Consider the following 17,500-nt stretch of genomic DNA (forward strand, 5'->3'; position numbering starts at 1 on the left):
CAGTTCATAAAAAAAGGAAAAATTAATAATCGAATGTTTAAATGAACAGATAAAAATGTACGTAAATTTTCAAAATACGAGGAATATTGCTTTGGGGTAGAATTACGTCAACAAAATCTGACATTCAGAGAAAAGTGGAATGTTGACCACAATAAAAAAAAGCCACGAATAGCAAATGTTGCATCTGCTTAAATCCCAAAACTAAAGGAAGGAGAGAAATAGGAAAAGGTGGACAAAATAATGAGTCTCACTGCACTACAGTGAAAGGCTCCGAGGAGAACGACGAGGGGGAGGAAGAGGGAATTCGAGAAAGAGCGGGAAAGTAGCCAAAAAAAAAAAAAAAAAAAAAAAAAAGAGAGAGAGAGAGGAGAGAGAGAGAGAGGAGAAGATAAAGACGAGAAAGAAAGCAAGTCTAAACAAGGGGGGTGGGGCCTTCAGAGGAAAAAATAAGCAGGCGAAGAGAAAAAGAGAAAGGGACCCCTTTTTTTTTCTCCCTCTCTCTCTCCGTCGTCCAATTCCATCGGGGACATAGGGGTCCACCAGGTGGTGGCGGTGTGGCACTGGAGGTAAACATTCGCCTCCCCAATAGAAGACGCCCGAAAACCAGGACATTCGCTGAAAACCCTCCCATTGGGCACCGCTGCAATTTCCATGCGACCATTACAGGTATTTATGAGGGGGGTAAAGGTGAATACGGGAAGGGGGATTAGGAGGAGGAGGGGGAATTGGGAGGGAGGGGGGTGTTTAGAGGCCACAAGTTGGAAGTAAAGAGTTCCCCTTTTCCCAATCCAAATACGAGGGCGCTTTGGGGAGTTCGACGCGCCCATAAAAAAAAGGTGGACATTGACCATGTAAGCTGGAACAATGGATTCGCAAGTGATAACATCGAGGGTCCGCGGGAACGAATGGTGTGGAAATAGAATAATACATAAAAGGGTCTTTGTTAGTCATTGAATGCTTGCGCGCGCCTCTCTCTCTCTCTCTCCCTCTCGTCTCTCTCTCTCTCTCTCTCTCTCTCTCTCTCTCTATATATATATTATATATATTTATATAATATATATATATATATATATATATATATATATATATATATATATATATATATTTATATATTATAGTATATATATATATATACATAAATTAATTTATATTTACAAGTAAATCACTGCAGGCCTTTCAGTAATGGCTTATATGTAATTATGAAAAAAGGAATAACAATATCAATCTTATGTATAAGCCAGATGGTACCTAACTACACGAGAACATATTTCAAAATACCTAAATGTACAGATGATTAATCACACGGTTGCCTAACACAGGTACGAACACTGAAGAATATAATCACATCATTTCAGCCAATGGTGACACAAATCCGCAGTTACATATTATGTACATATATATTTAAAGGTAGATCTGTTCAGAAACTTTCGGGAAACTGTTCGAGTGAATGGGGAAGTCGAACAGTTTCCCGAAAGCGCTCTGTGAAGATTTGTCTTTGAATATATGTAAAAAATATAAATACCAGTGGATTGGCTTCTCTATTTCACGACTCACGCTGCTAAGTGTATTTTATTAAAATTTTAACCCATGTATATATGTACGAATGACCAACCCCGTAGAAGAGTAGTGCCGTCAGTGCACCTCATTCGGTGCAATGTAGGCATTACTTAAGGTTCTTTGCAGCGCCCCTTCGGCCCATAGCTGCAACTGCTTTCATTCCTTTTACTGTACCTCCGTTCATATTCTCTATCTTCCATCTCACTGTCTACCCTCTCCTAACAATGGTTTCATAGCGCAACTGCTTTGAGGTTTTCCTCCAGTTACGCCTTTCAAACCTTTTACTGTCAATTTCCGTTTCAGCGCTGAATGGCCTTATAGTTGCCCCAGCGCTTGGCATAATGCCAAAAATCTATACACAAATCGAATGACCAAATTCATCAATACGAACACAAAGTGACGCGTCCTGCAGAACACTACGGTCGATGATGGTGTAAATGGGCATGATTTTTCCCAGAGAGTCTGATTAAAATAAACGAACACTCTTCCTGCGCTCTCAGGGATCTTCCGTAACGCGAATAATGGCGACTCTCAACCCCACCCACCCCCCAGCCCCCAGACCCCTTTCAAATATACTCAGGCCATTATGCCAGAAGTTAAACAAGTGCCTCTTTCTTGGGGGAGGAACATGGGAATATTAGAGGTTGTTTGACAGGAGAAGGAGGAATGAAAATTGCGTTAGCGGAATTAAATACAGGGGAATTAGAGGAGACTCTTTTTGAATAGGAGGCTAGTGAAATAAGTTTTAAGGGTAGTATTTATAGTATATTACATACTTAGAAGTATTATTTATATATGTATTACATATATGAATTTATATACATATATGTTATACATATATATATAATATAAACTAATACATATACGTTTATATATATGTATGTATGTATGTATGTGTACTGTGTGTATAAATTTAAATGAACACATTCCAATACATAAATAATCAAAAAATAGATTATTTATGGTACACACACACACATATATATATATATATATATAGTATATATACATTTACATACAAATACATATCTTACATATATATATATATATATATATATATATATATATATATAGATATATATATATATATATATATTTAAGACACATACACAATTAAGCCACGAAACCCCAATGCCTCTCAGACGATAAATTTACGGCGAAGCGAATTATTGAATGAATAAACACAACTACTTAAGCGCTTACGAGAACTCACGAGTTCAAATTGTTATTCTTATCACCTCCGATTTGCGTTACTGACCGAAGTCACGCTACGGTATCGATCTTGATCATTCTTAACCTTCCTGCGTTTCTCCCCCCTCCCCCTCCCTTTCCCCACATTCCTTCCCCCCTAGCCCCTACCCAAGATAATGCCCTCCTCCTCAACTTGCTTCCTAAAACAACCCCCTGACACTACCCCCCCCCACCCCCCCAAATAAATACATAAAAAATCCATAATAAAACAAAGTCAGTATTTTTTCTTATCGACTCTCCAATAACAGAAAAAACGCGATTAAAAAACACACATAATTAAAACAAAATACACAAATTCATTCTCCCTCTACCAGGCAATTCCCTCATTCATAGAAAAAAAACAAAAAACAAAAATTCAAAAAAAAAAAATGCACATATTTTATTTCTCAAATCCCCTCCTCTATCCTTTCCTTTCAAAAAAAAAAAAAAAAAAAAAAAAAAAAAAAAAAAAAAAATAAAAAAAAAAAAAAAAAAAAAAAACCCAAAAAAAAAAATTTCCAGTTCTCTCCAAACAAAAACCTCCCCTATATATATATAGATCTCATAAAAAAAAATCTCTCTCAAAAACAAACCTCCCCTCTATACACAAAAAAAAAAAAAAACATCCAAAGGAAAAAAAAAAAAAAAAAAAAAAGAAAAAAAAAAAAAAAAAAAAAAAACTCCATTGCTCCCTTTCACTTTTTCTACCCTTCCCCATAGATGGAAAAACATCTAAAAAACACACAATTCATTCCTCCTTCCCTCTCCCCAAACAACCCCTTCCATCCCCTTAAAAAAAAAACACAAAATAAAATTTTAAAAAATGTAATCTCCATCTATGTTACAACTCGCGTGCTTGTTGTAATAAACTACTCCAATACATTTAAAGGATTTTTTTTCCTTCAATGTTATTGGGTAGCGCCAAGCAATCCAGTTAAACATAAGCTTTACAAAAATGGTTTAGAGCTCAATAAATCTGAGAGAATAAAACTGTATTCTTCTGTTTTTTCCGAAATATGGACGATTTTATAGAACGATAACAAATAAAAAAGTTTTTTAATACTTTTCACTGTGGATGAATTACTGGATATAAATCTCACTGCTTTGTTATATATTTCAATATACGCACAAACAAATAAACGAGTTCGGCGTATATTTAATCCAATCGAGTTTTTTGTCTGGCGGTGGGCTCAGCCACGGCCCATGAAACTCAGCCACAGTCCGGTGGTGGCCTGTGCTGCTGGTACCTATAGTGCTGCCAGAAGTACGATTATGGATAACTTTAACTTTGAATATAATAATAAAAGATTTACTGAGGCTAGAGGGCTGCAATTTAGTATATTTGATGACTGGAGGGTGGATGATCAACTTAGCAATTTGCAGCCCTCTAGCCTCAGTAGTTTTTAAGATCTGAGGGCGGACGGACAGACAAAGACGCCAAAATAGTTTTCTTTTACCAAGCGACAACTTCCACTGAACTTAGCTTCATGTAAAAAAAAAACTAAGAAAAATCGCAAACCTCCGCCAAGACCAATTCAATCCCCGACAATGTCCTCTCTCCCACAAGTTACATTCCTATTTCTCTCAAACTTTAGTAACTTAGGTGAAATTTTCATGCAAATCCACTCGTAAGTTTCTGAGTAATCCTGCCAACAACAAAAACTAAATAAATCTCCAAAAGTAAATCCCGGGCCGTCATGTTTTAAGTATGAATTATAAACAGCTGTCCATGACACATCTTTCTCAATAAATATGAAAAAATTACAATGCCATTATCATGGAATAACTTATTTCTGTATTACCTGTTACCTTCTCTTACTGCTTTCGAATGAACGCGTCTTCTGAATAATAATAATGATAATAATACTAATATATCGTTTATAATTACAAGCAAATGGGACGTTATTATAACAGCGCCATTGGTGAAAAGAAGAATATCACGATGCGAAAAATGATTCTAAATGAGGACTTGAAATTATATATAAAAAAATGACGGAAAAGCAAACATCAAAACAATTAACACAAGAATTATGATTATCACACTGCCCTGAATAATTAAACAAAAGCGAAGGTCGCGCATAATTAGCTGTCTTAATTAGTAGTATTCCAAAAAAAGAAAAAAACGCGCGAAAATTAATAAGAAACTAAGCGTCATATAATGACGGCCATAATGCCGCAAAACAGACGTAATTGCCCACAATAACAACAAGAAATATCGCTATCCAGTAATTGCGACCTCTGTCCGTATAAGCTTCCGCGTTCCAGTTTCCTGGAAAGACCGCGTGAAAAGATATGATGACTTCGGTCTTAAAGGCGACCACGTGAGATTGATCGCCAGTCCTTGAATCTACCGCGAGAGGACTTTGCTCTTGGGCAGAATACGTTCTGGAAAATCAGAGATTTCTGGTTTCCCTGTCAGTCTACTGAGAGAATTTTGTTCTTCGGCAGAATACGTTCTGGAAAATCATAGATTTCAGAATCTACCGTGAGAGGACTTTGCTCTCGGGCAGAATACGTTCTGGAAAATCAGAGAAACACTAGTTTCCCTGTCAGAATCTACTATGAGGTTTGCTCTTGGGTAGAATACGTTCTGGAGAATCCGAGATTTCTGGTTTCCTTGTCAGAATCTACTATGAGGACTTTGCTCTTGGGTAGAATACGTTCTGGAGAATCCGAGATTTCTGGTTTCCTTGTCAGAATCTACCGTGAGAGGACTTTGCTCTCGGGCAGAATAAGTTCTAGAAAATCAGAGATTTCTGGTTTCCTTGTCAGAATCTACCGTGAGAGGACTTTGCTCTAGGGCAGAATACGTTCTAGAAAATCAGAAACCCTTTGGCACTGTTGTCAGAGGCAACTGTATCACTGTTAACGGAGGTAGTGGCACCAAGTGGCACCAATAGCTACTGTACAGCAGTTACAGTAGAAGCAGAACAAGGCAATGTATTATTGAATCTTCCATGTAAAGACTTTTAGCTTTTGTAAAATAGTCCCTGGAAAATTAAATAAAGTCCAGTACTACTGTCAGAAGCTACAGTAGCAGTATTTCCAGCGGTAATGACAACAATAACTACTGTAGTACCCGAAGAAGTTACTCAAATAATATTATTAGTAGCAGCATAATAATCTACTGTAATAAGCATATTAGTGGCAACGACAAGATACGTGGAATTGACAGCCCGTGTTACCTAAATATAATATTTATATTTGTATTTATATTTGTGAGAATAATACTGTAGAACCAGTGTCAGTCACAGGAAATAGAATTTATGAAAAATGTTAATTACAGTCAGCGCAGGACGGAAGCAACTCGAGATCTTCGTCGGAAATCTAATAATAATCACTATTCTTCATTTACCTAGGAATAATCACAGGCTCTGTTCTTCGTTCCCGACACATATTCTTTCCTTGTGTCTCGTTGTTAAGAAGCTCAAGTTACTCGTCGTATATTCTAAGAATAATCATCGACACTATTCGTCGTCAAGCTAAGAATAATCACAGACACTATTCTTCATTCCAGACACATATTCTTTACATATTCTTAAATTGCGCTTCGTTGCAAGATGAGTGAGACAACGGATGTCTGAGTGAGGTATTAGCGTAGCCTTGAGCGACCTTTCAGTCGTAATTAGAATTCTGTTTGCGTGCTATATTGGGATCGCAAAACGGTTTGCAAATGATGGTGAAAAACAACGTAATATGTCTGGTACAGAAGAGAGAACTTTATGGATATAATATATATATATAATATAATATCATATATATTATATATATATATTATATATATTTATATATATATATAAAATAAATATCAATATATATATATATATATGTATATAAATATATTAAAAAAATTAATTGCATTGATTTTATGTAGGTTTTTTGTATAGTTGTTGAGACTCTTAGAAAGTTATATTTCATGTAATTTGCGTTGTTTCTCTTTTAGCCTTGATGATGTAACTGTGTGTTACAAAACGCGTCGGCAATAAATGTATTATCTTGTCCTCCTCTATATAATATATATATATATATATATATATATATATATATATATATATATATATATATATATATATATATATATAAATATATATATATTATATATAGGAATAGATGACAGAATTGTCAAAGAATACTCATTTCTTTATAAGCCTTAAAATGGAACTTGGGAAAAGGCAACAGCACATAAAAAAAAGACGACTTAAAAGCGCGTGACTCAAATACAAAACGATGTGTAAAAATAAACTTGAATTAGACCAGCCATTATAAAGCTATCTCAAACCCTTAAACGCTAATGGATCAATTTAGAGTGCTGGAAACATGACGTGCATCTCAAATTAAGAGAGAAGCATTGATACGTGACCGATGGGAAGCTCGCGTGACGGACACACACTCAAACACACACACACAAACACACACATATCCCTTCCTGTCTCGCCGGCATCTTCCCCAACCGTAACCGGGTACCGGGACCTTCCCTGAAAGAAGCGCGCCGCCATATCTTCAAAACTAACCATAGAATCTTCTTAATTATGTGTCAAACACTTGTATGGAATATCCTAACCTAACCCACGGGCATAGTAAGAAAACCGGGGCTGGTACAATATTATAGTAGATTCACATCAACCGAGCATTTGATGTCTAGGCCAGTCCCTTACGACGCTCCTGATTGGCTGTTGATAAGCCAATCATAGGGCTGGAAACGCTCTCTCGAGAATTCACATAAGTAGGATGTATGTTCCACCTCCCCTGAAAGACGTATACATCAGGAGAAGTGGAACATAGATCCTACCCATGTGAATTCTCGAGAGAGACTGAGAGTTTCCAGCCCTGTGATTGGCTTATCAATAGAAAATCAGGAGCGTCGTAAGGGACTGGCCTAGACATCAAATGCACGGTAGATGTGAATATACTATAGTATACATACATCTCGGGACTTTGCATTCCCGACGACGTAAAACGACTAGATATCGACGACTCCGTCTAGGCCCTTCCCTCTCTAATCGAGTGTCGTTCTCGAGAGGTGTGTGACGTCACTGGAAAGGGCTCGAGGAGAGAGAGAGAGAGAGAGAGAGAGAGAGAGAGAGAGAGAGAGATGGTTGTATTCCAGGAGACTTGGTTCCTGAAGTTTAATATGGAATTTTTTTTCTTCGCGATATTGCGTGTTGCGTGAATGATTCTGGCAGACGTGAAATTCATATAAATAAAATTTGAATCTACGAAAGATTTAGTTCTATTTATCAACGTTTTAAAGACGAAAGACAGAACGGGCTCATTCATATGAATTAATCTTGATTCTCCGGAATATATATAGTTCTATTTATTAGCATTTTAGCAAAGAAATACGGAATCGTTAAGTTAAAAAAAAAAGCTCAATAAGGAATCATAAGTTATTCCGAGAAAATACTTCGGTCACGCGCTTCAGAATCACAAAGTGAATTCAGTCTTATTCATACTGGTCGCTGTAATAGTGGTTAGTGTCGTGGTATGCTACTCAGACGTCACGTGTTCGCGCCTCTCCCAGGGCGATGACAAATCACTGACTGGATCATGATCAGTTACTGAAGCGTCATTATTATTATTATTATTATTATTATTATTATTATTATTATTATTATTATTATTATTATTAAAATGAGAATTCGTTCTAGAATAAACTCAAGGTCATGCAATGGCACCTCGTATCTCACAAGGAGAGATTCAAATAAAAAAAAATTATTTATGTGAGTATTAAAAAAAAAAAAAACAATAAAATTCTAAGACAAATTTACTTTAGTGTCAAGAGCAACGCCTGAGGCAGCGCCAGCTCTTGCCGTCCGATCAATAGGCCGATAGGAGGAGGCGGGGCGTATCACACCTAATTGAAAAAGATGATAGGCGGATTATGAATGAAAGGACCGGGCCACACACAAAAGATAGAGAGAGAGAGAGAGAGAGAGAGAGAGAGAGAGAGAGAGAACACACATTGACGTTGTGATTGGTTACAGATAACACTGTGTGTGAGTGTGTGTGTGTGTGTGTGCAGTCTCAACACGTGTTGGAAGTGAGAATGGTTAGAGATAAAAACTATTCTGGTCTCTCTCTCTCTCTCTCTCTACCCCTGATCATATATCCTTTGTCTGCGAGCAAAAAGGACACGATAGATTTTGAAACATTTTATGAGGGTAGAAAAAAAACTCTCTCTCACTCTCTCTCTATCTATCTATCTATTTATCTCTCTCCTGCCTGGGTCACACCTCGTTTTGCTTCGATCAAAAAGGACACGATGGAATTTGGGAGTGAATTTAGGAGAGAGGGGGAAAAGGAAGAAAGGGAGGGGAGAGGAGGGGAGAAGTAGGTGAGGGAAGGGAGTGGGAGAGCAGCTAAACTCCAGTTATGAAAGGCCAAAGTCCTTAAGCTAATCCAACCGCCATTTGTTTAGATCATGTCGACGTGGGGTGGTCAGGTAGGATAATCTCTTTCCGCGCTTTGTGGCGGACACTGATATCCTTTCTTATTCAAAATGGAGCTTCTTTTGTCAAGTTGGTTGACGTAACTGTATTCATAATAAAAATGGGTTTACGTAACGTTGATGTTGATAAAAATATCGCAATAACCATAATATTCTCAATGTGGCTGATGCTCTTACACAATTTCCGAACTGCTTAATATTATTATTAGCTTCGTAATCATATTCTCAATATGGTAGGTTCTATCAAACTATTTTCTCCATTATTGATATTAATATTATTATCCTAGCTGGACAAAAGTGATCTACAACAAGATTATTGATATTATTATCATTGTCCAAGCAGGAATATAAGTAATCTCCAACAAGATTACTGGTGTTATTATCCCAGCATAAACAGAAGTAATCTCCAACATGATTATTGGTATTATTATTATCCTAGCAGGATCAGAAGTAATGTCCATCAAGATTAAGAATATTATATAAGTATCCTAAAGGAAAAGTAATCTCCTACAAGATTACTGGTATTATTATTGTAATATCCTAGCAGACACAGAAGTAATCACCAACAAGATTAAGAATATTATACTGATATCCTAACAGTAACAGGAGTAATCTCCGACAAGATTATTGATATTATCATCACCCCGGCAAGCACAGGAGAAAATCTCTCACGAGAGGACGAACGCACGCTGGAATCCAGAGGGGAGACATTCAGAAAAAATGTTATGAAGAACAGCACATCTTGTCAAATAAATCCTCCCTGAGAGAGACTTCACGGAAAACCTAACCTGGTTTATACGACTCCTAGAAATGTAATGGGGTTCGCTTACGAAGACTCACAGGCGCAAGAGAAAGATGAAGGATAATGTCAATGGCTGAAAGATGACGCTCCGTAAAACAGAGCGAATTTCAGAGAGAATGATGGTTCATACGACTGCTCCCGGGAGCAGGAATGGCTTCCATCTGTGAACAGGAAACGGCGTCGTCAGTTACAGAATCGCTCCTGAAGGTGAAGTCTGTAAGGACTTCGAGAGATCGAGAGATGATACCTGGGGGAACGTAAAGTGTTCAGCTATAAAGACGCGAAAGATGTGCAAATTAATTCTTGTAATGATGGCGAATGAATATAAACGCACAAGGACGATAATAAATATGGAAATTAGCGAATAAAAAAAAGCAATAAAGACATAATTAACACGACCATGAGGCATTAACGTAGCCGCGAATGAATGATGACCTAATAAAGATGAGAGTTAAGCCCAAGAAAAAGAACGGAAGCCGAGAACGATGAAAAAAGAGGGAGTGTGATAATGAAAGTCTGGATAAAGAGGAAGTTATAAAATAGACATTTGTCTGCCTGTCTCTTCCTCGGTGTCTACCTCTTTATTGGCCATTTATCGTTTTCTCTCTGTTTCTCTCCAACTATTTGATATGACAATGGTTATCTGTTAAGAAAATACTCACGAATATGTAAGATTATACATATTTCTATTTATTTACCAGTTTAAATTGGCAATGTATGTATGTATTGATATATATATATATATATATATATATATATATATATGTGTGTGTGTGTGTGTGTGTGTAAGTATATATATATATATATATATATATATTATATATATATATATATATATATATATACACACATATACATTGCCCGTTTAAATTGGAAATTAAATAAATAGATATTTGTATAATCTTACATTTTCGTGAGTATTTTCTTAACAAAAGATAATCAAAGTCATATCAAATGGTTGGAGAGAAACAGAGAATATATATATATATATATATATATATATATATATATATATATATATATATATATATATATATATATATATATATATATATCCTCCCTGAAACTTCGGAACAGCAAGACCGTCATATCCCGGACATGATTGCGAAAGAGCTGTTAGTTGCCTGGAGTTCCAAGGGGTTGTAATTTCCCTCCCTAGCTGTTCTCATCCGCTGTAATCTCCTGAAGTTTAATAAGTTCTCTCTCTCTCTCTCTCTCTCTCTCTCTCTCTCTCTCTCTCTCTCTCTCGCTCGAGGAAAAAAGCAAGCGGCAGAATTCAGGAGTCACAATAAATTTTAATTTTAATTTCAAATGAGATTGTTTGCTTCCAGCGAGGTCTTGGAAGAGAGGAGGAGTCCAGCGTCTAATGAAGAGGATCCCGAGGATTATGAAGTTACAGCGGATTCTCAGTATTGTCTCGTATCTTTTTCGGCAAAGGACGACGGTTCTTAAACAGTTCAAATTGGATGTGAGTTGCTGGAGTTACTCTAATTCTGGCTGGTGTTCGTTTTCAACGAAATAGTTTAGAATTAAAGGAAGTATTTCAAAATTAGACGAAATATTTCTAATTTAGACGGAATATTTTTAAATCGAAGAGAAATGCTTCAAATTTACATGAAATATTTTTATAAATTGAAAAGAAATATTTTTAAATTGAAAAGAAATATTTCAAAATTCAAAAGAAATATTTCAAAATTCAAACTAAATATTTCAAAATTACAAGATATATTTCTAAATTGAAAAGAAATATTTCCCACTTACACGAAATATTTCAAAATTAGTTGAAATATTTCAAGATTAAAAATAAATCTTTAGAAATTAAACGAAATATTTCAAAATCAAACGAAATATTTCAAAATTAGTTGAAATATTTCAAGATTAAAAATAAATCTTTCAAAATTAAACGAAACATTTCAAAATTGGTTGAAATACGTCAAAATTAAAGATAAATGTCTAAAAATCCAATGAAATACTTCAAAATTTAAAAGAAAATATTTGACAACACCCGATCATATCCACCTAATAACGAATATAACCAAATTGGCATCACTGATCTTAGAGAACTTTACAGTTAAAAACAAAAGCGAACATTTTTATCTTGAGAACTTTCAAAAAAAAAAAAAAAATGAAACCATTTGAATCACGAGAACTCGCCAACGCTAATTCTCCCAAACCTGGAATCATATAATCCAAAATAACCTTCATCCAAAGTTCCGTTCGAAATATCGGGGTCCGGTGTTGAGAATATTATCGGTGTTATGGTCTTAATTAACCCGGAGAACATCCGTGGGCTAAGCTGCTTAAGGTCTTTCCTTATGATTAAGTCCAAATGGAAGAAGTCATTTGCATGCTGTTTAGGCCAATAGAGCCGCGTATGGCGTCGCTGTGAACGCTATTTACATTTAGAACTGATCCTGGAATATATAGTTGGTTTTATGTATGTATGTATAAAATTGCTCCTATAATGTATGTGTATGGATGTATAAAATTGATCCTACAATGTATGTGTACGGATGTATAAAACTGATCCTACGAGCATATGACAACATGTATGTATATGTACTTTTGTAGAAAATTGATCCAGTAATATATGATTGGTTTTGTGCATGTATGTATGTATGCATGTATAAAATTGCTCCTATAATGTATGTGTATGGATGTGTAAAACTGATCCTACAAGCATATGATGGGATGTATGTATATGTACGTATGTAGAACATTGATCCAGTAATATATGACTGATTTTGTGTATGTATGTATGTATAAAATTACTCGTATAATGTATGCTTATGGATGTATAAAACTGATCCTACGAGCATATGATAGCATGTATGTATATTTACGTATGTACAAAATTGATCCTGAAATATATGACTGGTTAAGTGCATGTATGTGTTTATGTACGTACGTATGTAGAAAATTGATCCTGTAATATATGATTGGTTAAGTATGTGAGTGTAAGTACGTATGCATGTATGTCTAAAATTGATTTTGTACTATATATGATTGGTTAAGTGTATGTATGTATGTATGTATGTATGTATGTATGTATGTATGTATAAAAGTGATCTTGTACTATATATGAATGGTTAAGTGTTATGTATGTATGTATGTATGTATGAAAGTATGTACGTACGTATGTATAAAATTGATCGAGTAGTATATGACTGGGTATGTATGTATGTTTTTAAGTACGTATGTATGTATGTATGTATAAAACTGACTCTGTAATATGTGATTGTTCTATGTATACATAATGTGTATGTATGCGTAAACCTGTAATGTATTTATCCCTACGTTGAATCATAATCCAAAATGGTCCTTTTGCACAAAGGCTGGAAATTCAAATGATCTTTTTAGAGTATTATACCAGCCCAGTATACCCTTTATAAAGCTGAATATACTACAAATTGAATTATCCTTGCAAACCGCAGTGTCTTCACAAAAGAAAAAAATGTATTCAAAAATAAACGCGAAACCCCGAACGTGTTATTTATATCGCACCGAATGATACATAACCTGAAATTCGCGAATCTACGCTGCGTATATAGAACAAATAAACTTTCTTTCAAAATAGCATACTACTGAATGGGGAGAAAGCCGAATATAAAATGTATCTTATAATCATTTATAATATGTTCTAAATTTGTGCTATACTGCAGAACGTAAGTAATTTGAAAAATAAATCATTGTTCTTATATTTTTTGATTACCTCTTTTCATTTCTGTTTACTTCTGACGTTACCCATGGGAAAATTTATATTGATTCGCGATGGGATGATTTATAAAAGGACTTTGTAAGTTGCAGGCAAACATGCATATTCAAATTAAGTAAATATAGAAAAACATAATAAATACTAAAATCTACGGGCAGAAGAGCGTTGTTTCACGAACGAAAATTAAAATGAATACACTACATTTAATTGGAAATATTTCTGTACTGCTCAACAGCCGCGTTAATTATTTCTATTTACATTTTCATCCTAATCAATAAATAACAAATATCCCATCCATAAATTCACGTATCTTCAACTCAACGCGAACATGCACATTGATTATTTTTTTTATTCATTTTCATCCTAATTAAATCGTAAATACCCTTTCCTTAAATTCTTGTATCTTTAACTCAACGCGAAACAACTTTTTCAGACCTTTGTAGGCTCTTTATGGATCTTTCCTAACACCCCAGTAACAACAACAACAACAAGAAAGGAGTTTGTGGGCTTCCTCCTCGAAGTCAGCGAAACTAAATATGCGAGATCACTCGAGGCTTGACCCCGTGAAGTTTAGAAACACAGAAAGGGTCCCAATACTCACTTCTGATGGACGATGGCCGTGTTCTGGCCTTTGCTGCGAGCCTTCTCGTACGTCCGTCTCGCCTCCTCCTTTTCGCGTACTAAACTCGTATAGTTTCGGCCACCCGCTTCTCTGTAGGGGAGATGAAAAATGAAACGTATGGTTAGGTGTCCGTAAAGAGTACGGTGAGATAGGAGTAATGTACGAGAGAAAGAAAGAGAGCTGATTATTTCCTACTTTATACACCTGAGAGAGAGAGAGAGAGAGAGAGAGAGAGAGAGAGAGAACACCTGTCAATATCTTACACTCGCTATCATTCCCAAACCCAAAAAATGATTACAATTAAAAAAAAAAAAAAATCATTGCCATCAACCGCCTTCCAGGCCAACTGAGCAGAACCTCGTGAAAAGATGACACGCCAAACCATTCCGATGATGAAAGCAAGCAAGCAAGCAAGCAAGCAAGAAAGTAAGCGAGCAAGCAAGCAAGCAAGCGGTCGGCGGAGGCTTTAATCACGTATTTATCATTTTGCTTGATGTGGTGAGTGGAGCGTTGAGTAATTTAGCGAGGGAATGAGTTGCAAGCACGCTGATGCCAATTTGATGCCATGTATATGCAATGGAGGGGGGATGTTGTTTACCTGTAATATGTATCTTATGTATAGTTCGGGATTATGTATGATTAAAGATGTATCAGGTAGTGACTGCTTTCTTTATTGGTGCGTGATGTATGTTGTATACATATTAAATATATATACATATTTATGTATACATATACATATTTATGTATGTATTATAAATATATATATATATATATATATAATTATATATATATGTGTGTTGTGTGTGTGTGTGTGTGTGTATAAACTGAATCACGAAAGTTAGGACAACGTGATAAAATCATAAATAAAGGTATATGCCCGTTTGGTTTATTTTCCCTCGTGGCGTATACCTTTATATTATATTATATATATATACATATATTATATATATATATATATATATGTATATATATATTATATATCTATATATATATATATATATATATATTATATATATATATATGTATATATATATAATATATATATATATATATACATATACAGAAGAGAGAGAGAGAGAGAGAAGAGGAGAGAGAGATGAGAGGAGAGAGAGAGAGAGAGAGAATTAATTTATTCAGAGGTGGATGCTAATGTATACCTATATATATATATATATATATATATATATATATATATTATATATATATATATATATATTATACATCTTTTCCACCCCTTCAGGAGACTAATAAGAGGAGGTGTACATTTTTCGGTTCTATCCTCCACAGTCGACTAATAACCACCAAGTACAAAAAAAATATCTCTTTTCAGGTCGACTGGAGCACAAAGTATAATATATATATACATATACATATATATATATATCATATATATATATATATATATATATATATATAATATGAATAACTTTATCACGAAGTATATAAAACGTGATGCTATGTATAAATAAAATAAAGGTTTTTGCCACGAAGGAAAAAATGAAGAGCGAGATAGCCAAGCACTTTCGGTCTAGTGCGACCCTTTGCCTGAGTAAAGGGTCGCACTAGACCGAAAGTGCTTGGCCACTCGCTTTTCATTTTTCCTTCGTGGCAAAAAACCTTTATTTATACATACATATATATATATATAATATATATATATATATATATATATATATATATATATGACTGGTAAAAATGTTCTGTAACAACAGAGTTCCATCTAATAAAAGGAGCCCTAAAAACACCAAAATAGAGAAAAAGTACATATTTCAGAGACTGCTGTCTCCCTCTTCAGGTAGATGAATGAGAAAGTTTACAGAAAAGGTGGTATTTATACCAAGAGGTCCATCCACAAACAAGCCATTTTAAGTCACCCCGCTGATAATCTTTCCTTTAATCTTCTTAAGGGTTGGTTGAATGAAGACGTTTGTCGATCGTGTCCGAAATCCATCCTCCTTTTGAGATGTTTCATTACCTGCCTCTCTTTTATTAAGGCCGATTCACATCATTTGACTCTTGTACGGCAGTTGCTGCTATAAATTACACGTGACAAATTCCAGTTTATTCTATGGTTATGTTCATTTATATTGGTTGAAAATAGCCGAGTTCTGTTGTCCATACCTAACTGACCGTTTGTGTTGTATTAATCTCTGGGGAAGGGATTTACCTGTAAATCCGATGTAAGATTGGTCACAGTCCTGGCATGGGATTTCGTATACCCCAGAGTCCTTTGGAGATGTCTTTTGTTAGTGCCCAGCATCAAATTTAAAGTTGAATGGGAAACAGACAACAAAATTCCTTTTTCTTGATGTTTTATAATCAGAGATAAGATACGACAGAATACAAATTTACCATATACAGAAAACCAACGTTCTCACTTTCATACATTCACTACTTTAGCTATCATGACATTTCTATCAAAATAGGTGTAGCTAGTAACTTGTTCTTAAGAGCCTACGAATTTGTTCCCCAGAATTCCTGGAAAAAAGAATTTGAACTAATTCGCAAGCAACTTTGTTCGTCTTTAAAATATCCTGACCATATAATTGAGAAAGCAATTCACAAAGCTAACGTAATTTTCTACCGACCCCCTAAAGACAAGACCAGAGATACACCCAACAATAAAAATAATAATTCCCCACCTGGGACACGATTAAGAGAATAACCAACCCCCTCGGAAAATCGCCACCCTTTTGTATTTACTTACCCAAACACCTTAGCCAAATCCCTGATTAACGTCCAACAAAAGACATCTCCAAAGGACTCTGGGTATACGAAATCCCATGCCAGGACTGTGACCAATCTTACATCGGATTACAGGTAAATCCCTTCCCCAGAGATTAATACAACACAAAACGGTCAGTTAGGTATGGACAACAGAACTCGGCTATTTTCAACCATAAATAAATGAACATAACCATAGAATAAACTGGAATTTGTCACGTGTAATTTTATAGCAGCAACTGCCGGTACAAGAGTCAAATGATGGAACTCGGCCTTAATAAAAGAGAGGCAGGTAATGAACATCTCAAAAGGAGGATGGATTTCGGACACGATCGACAACGTCTTCATTCAACCAACCTTAAGAAGATTAAAGGAAGATTATCAGCGGGGGGGTGACTTAAA

General features: G+C 35.3%; 1 protein-coding gene across 2 annotated transcripts in view; it reads right to left on the reverse strand.

Moving 5' to 3' along the window:
* Window positions 1-17,500, reverse strand: part of LOC135197249 (inter-alpha-trypsin inhibitor heavy chain H4-like) — a 446,440-nt gene that overhangs the window by 92,411 nt on the left and 336,529 nt on the right. For both annotated transcript variants that reach the window (XM_064224346.1, XM_064224345.1), the window contains exon 3: window positions 14,354-14,464. In XM_064224346.1, coding sequence (XP_064080416.1) covers window positions 14,354-14,464 — 111 coding nt within the window. The remainder of the gene's footprint in view (window positions 1-14,353; window positions 14,465-17,500) is intronic.

The sequence above is a fragment of the Macrobrachium nipponense genome, chromosome 18 (genome assembly GCF_015104395.2).
Source record: "Macrobrachium nipponense isolate FS-2020 chromosome 18, ASM1510439v2, whole genome shotgun sequence".
NCBI lineage: Eukaryota > Metazoa > Arthropoda > Malacostraca > Decapoda > Palaemonidae > Macrobrachium > Macrobrachium nipponense.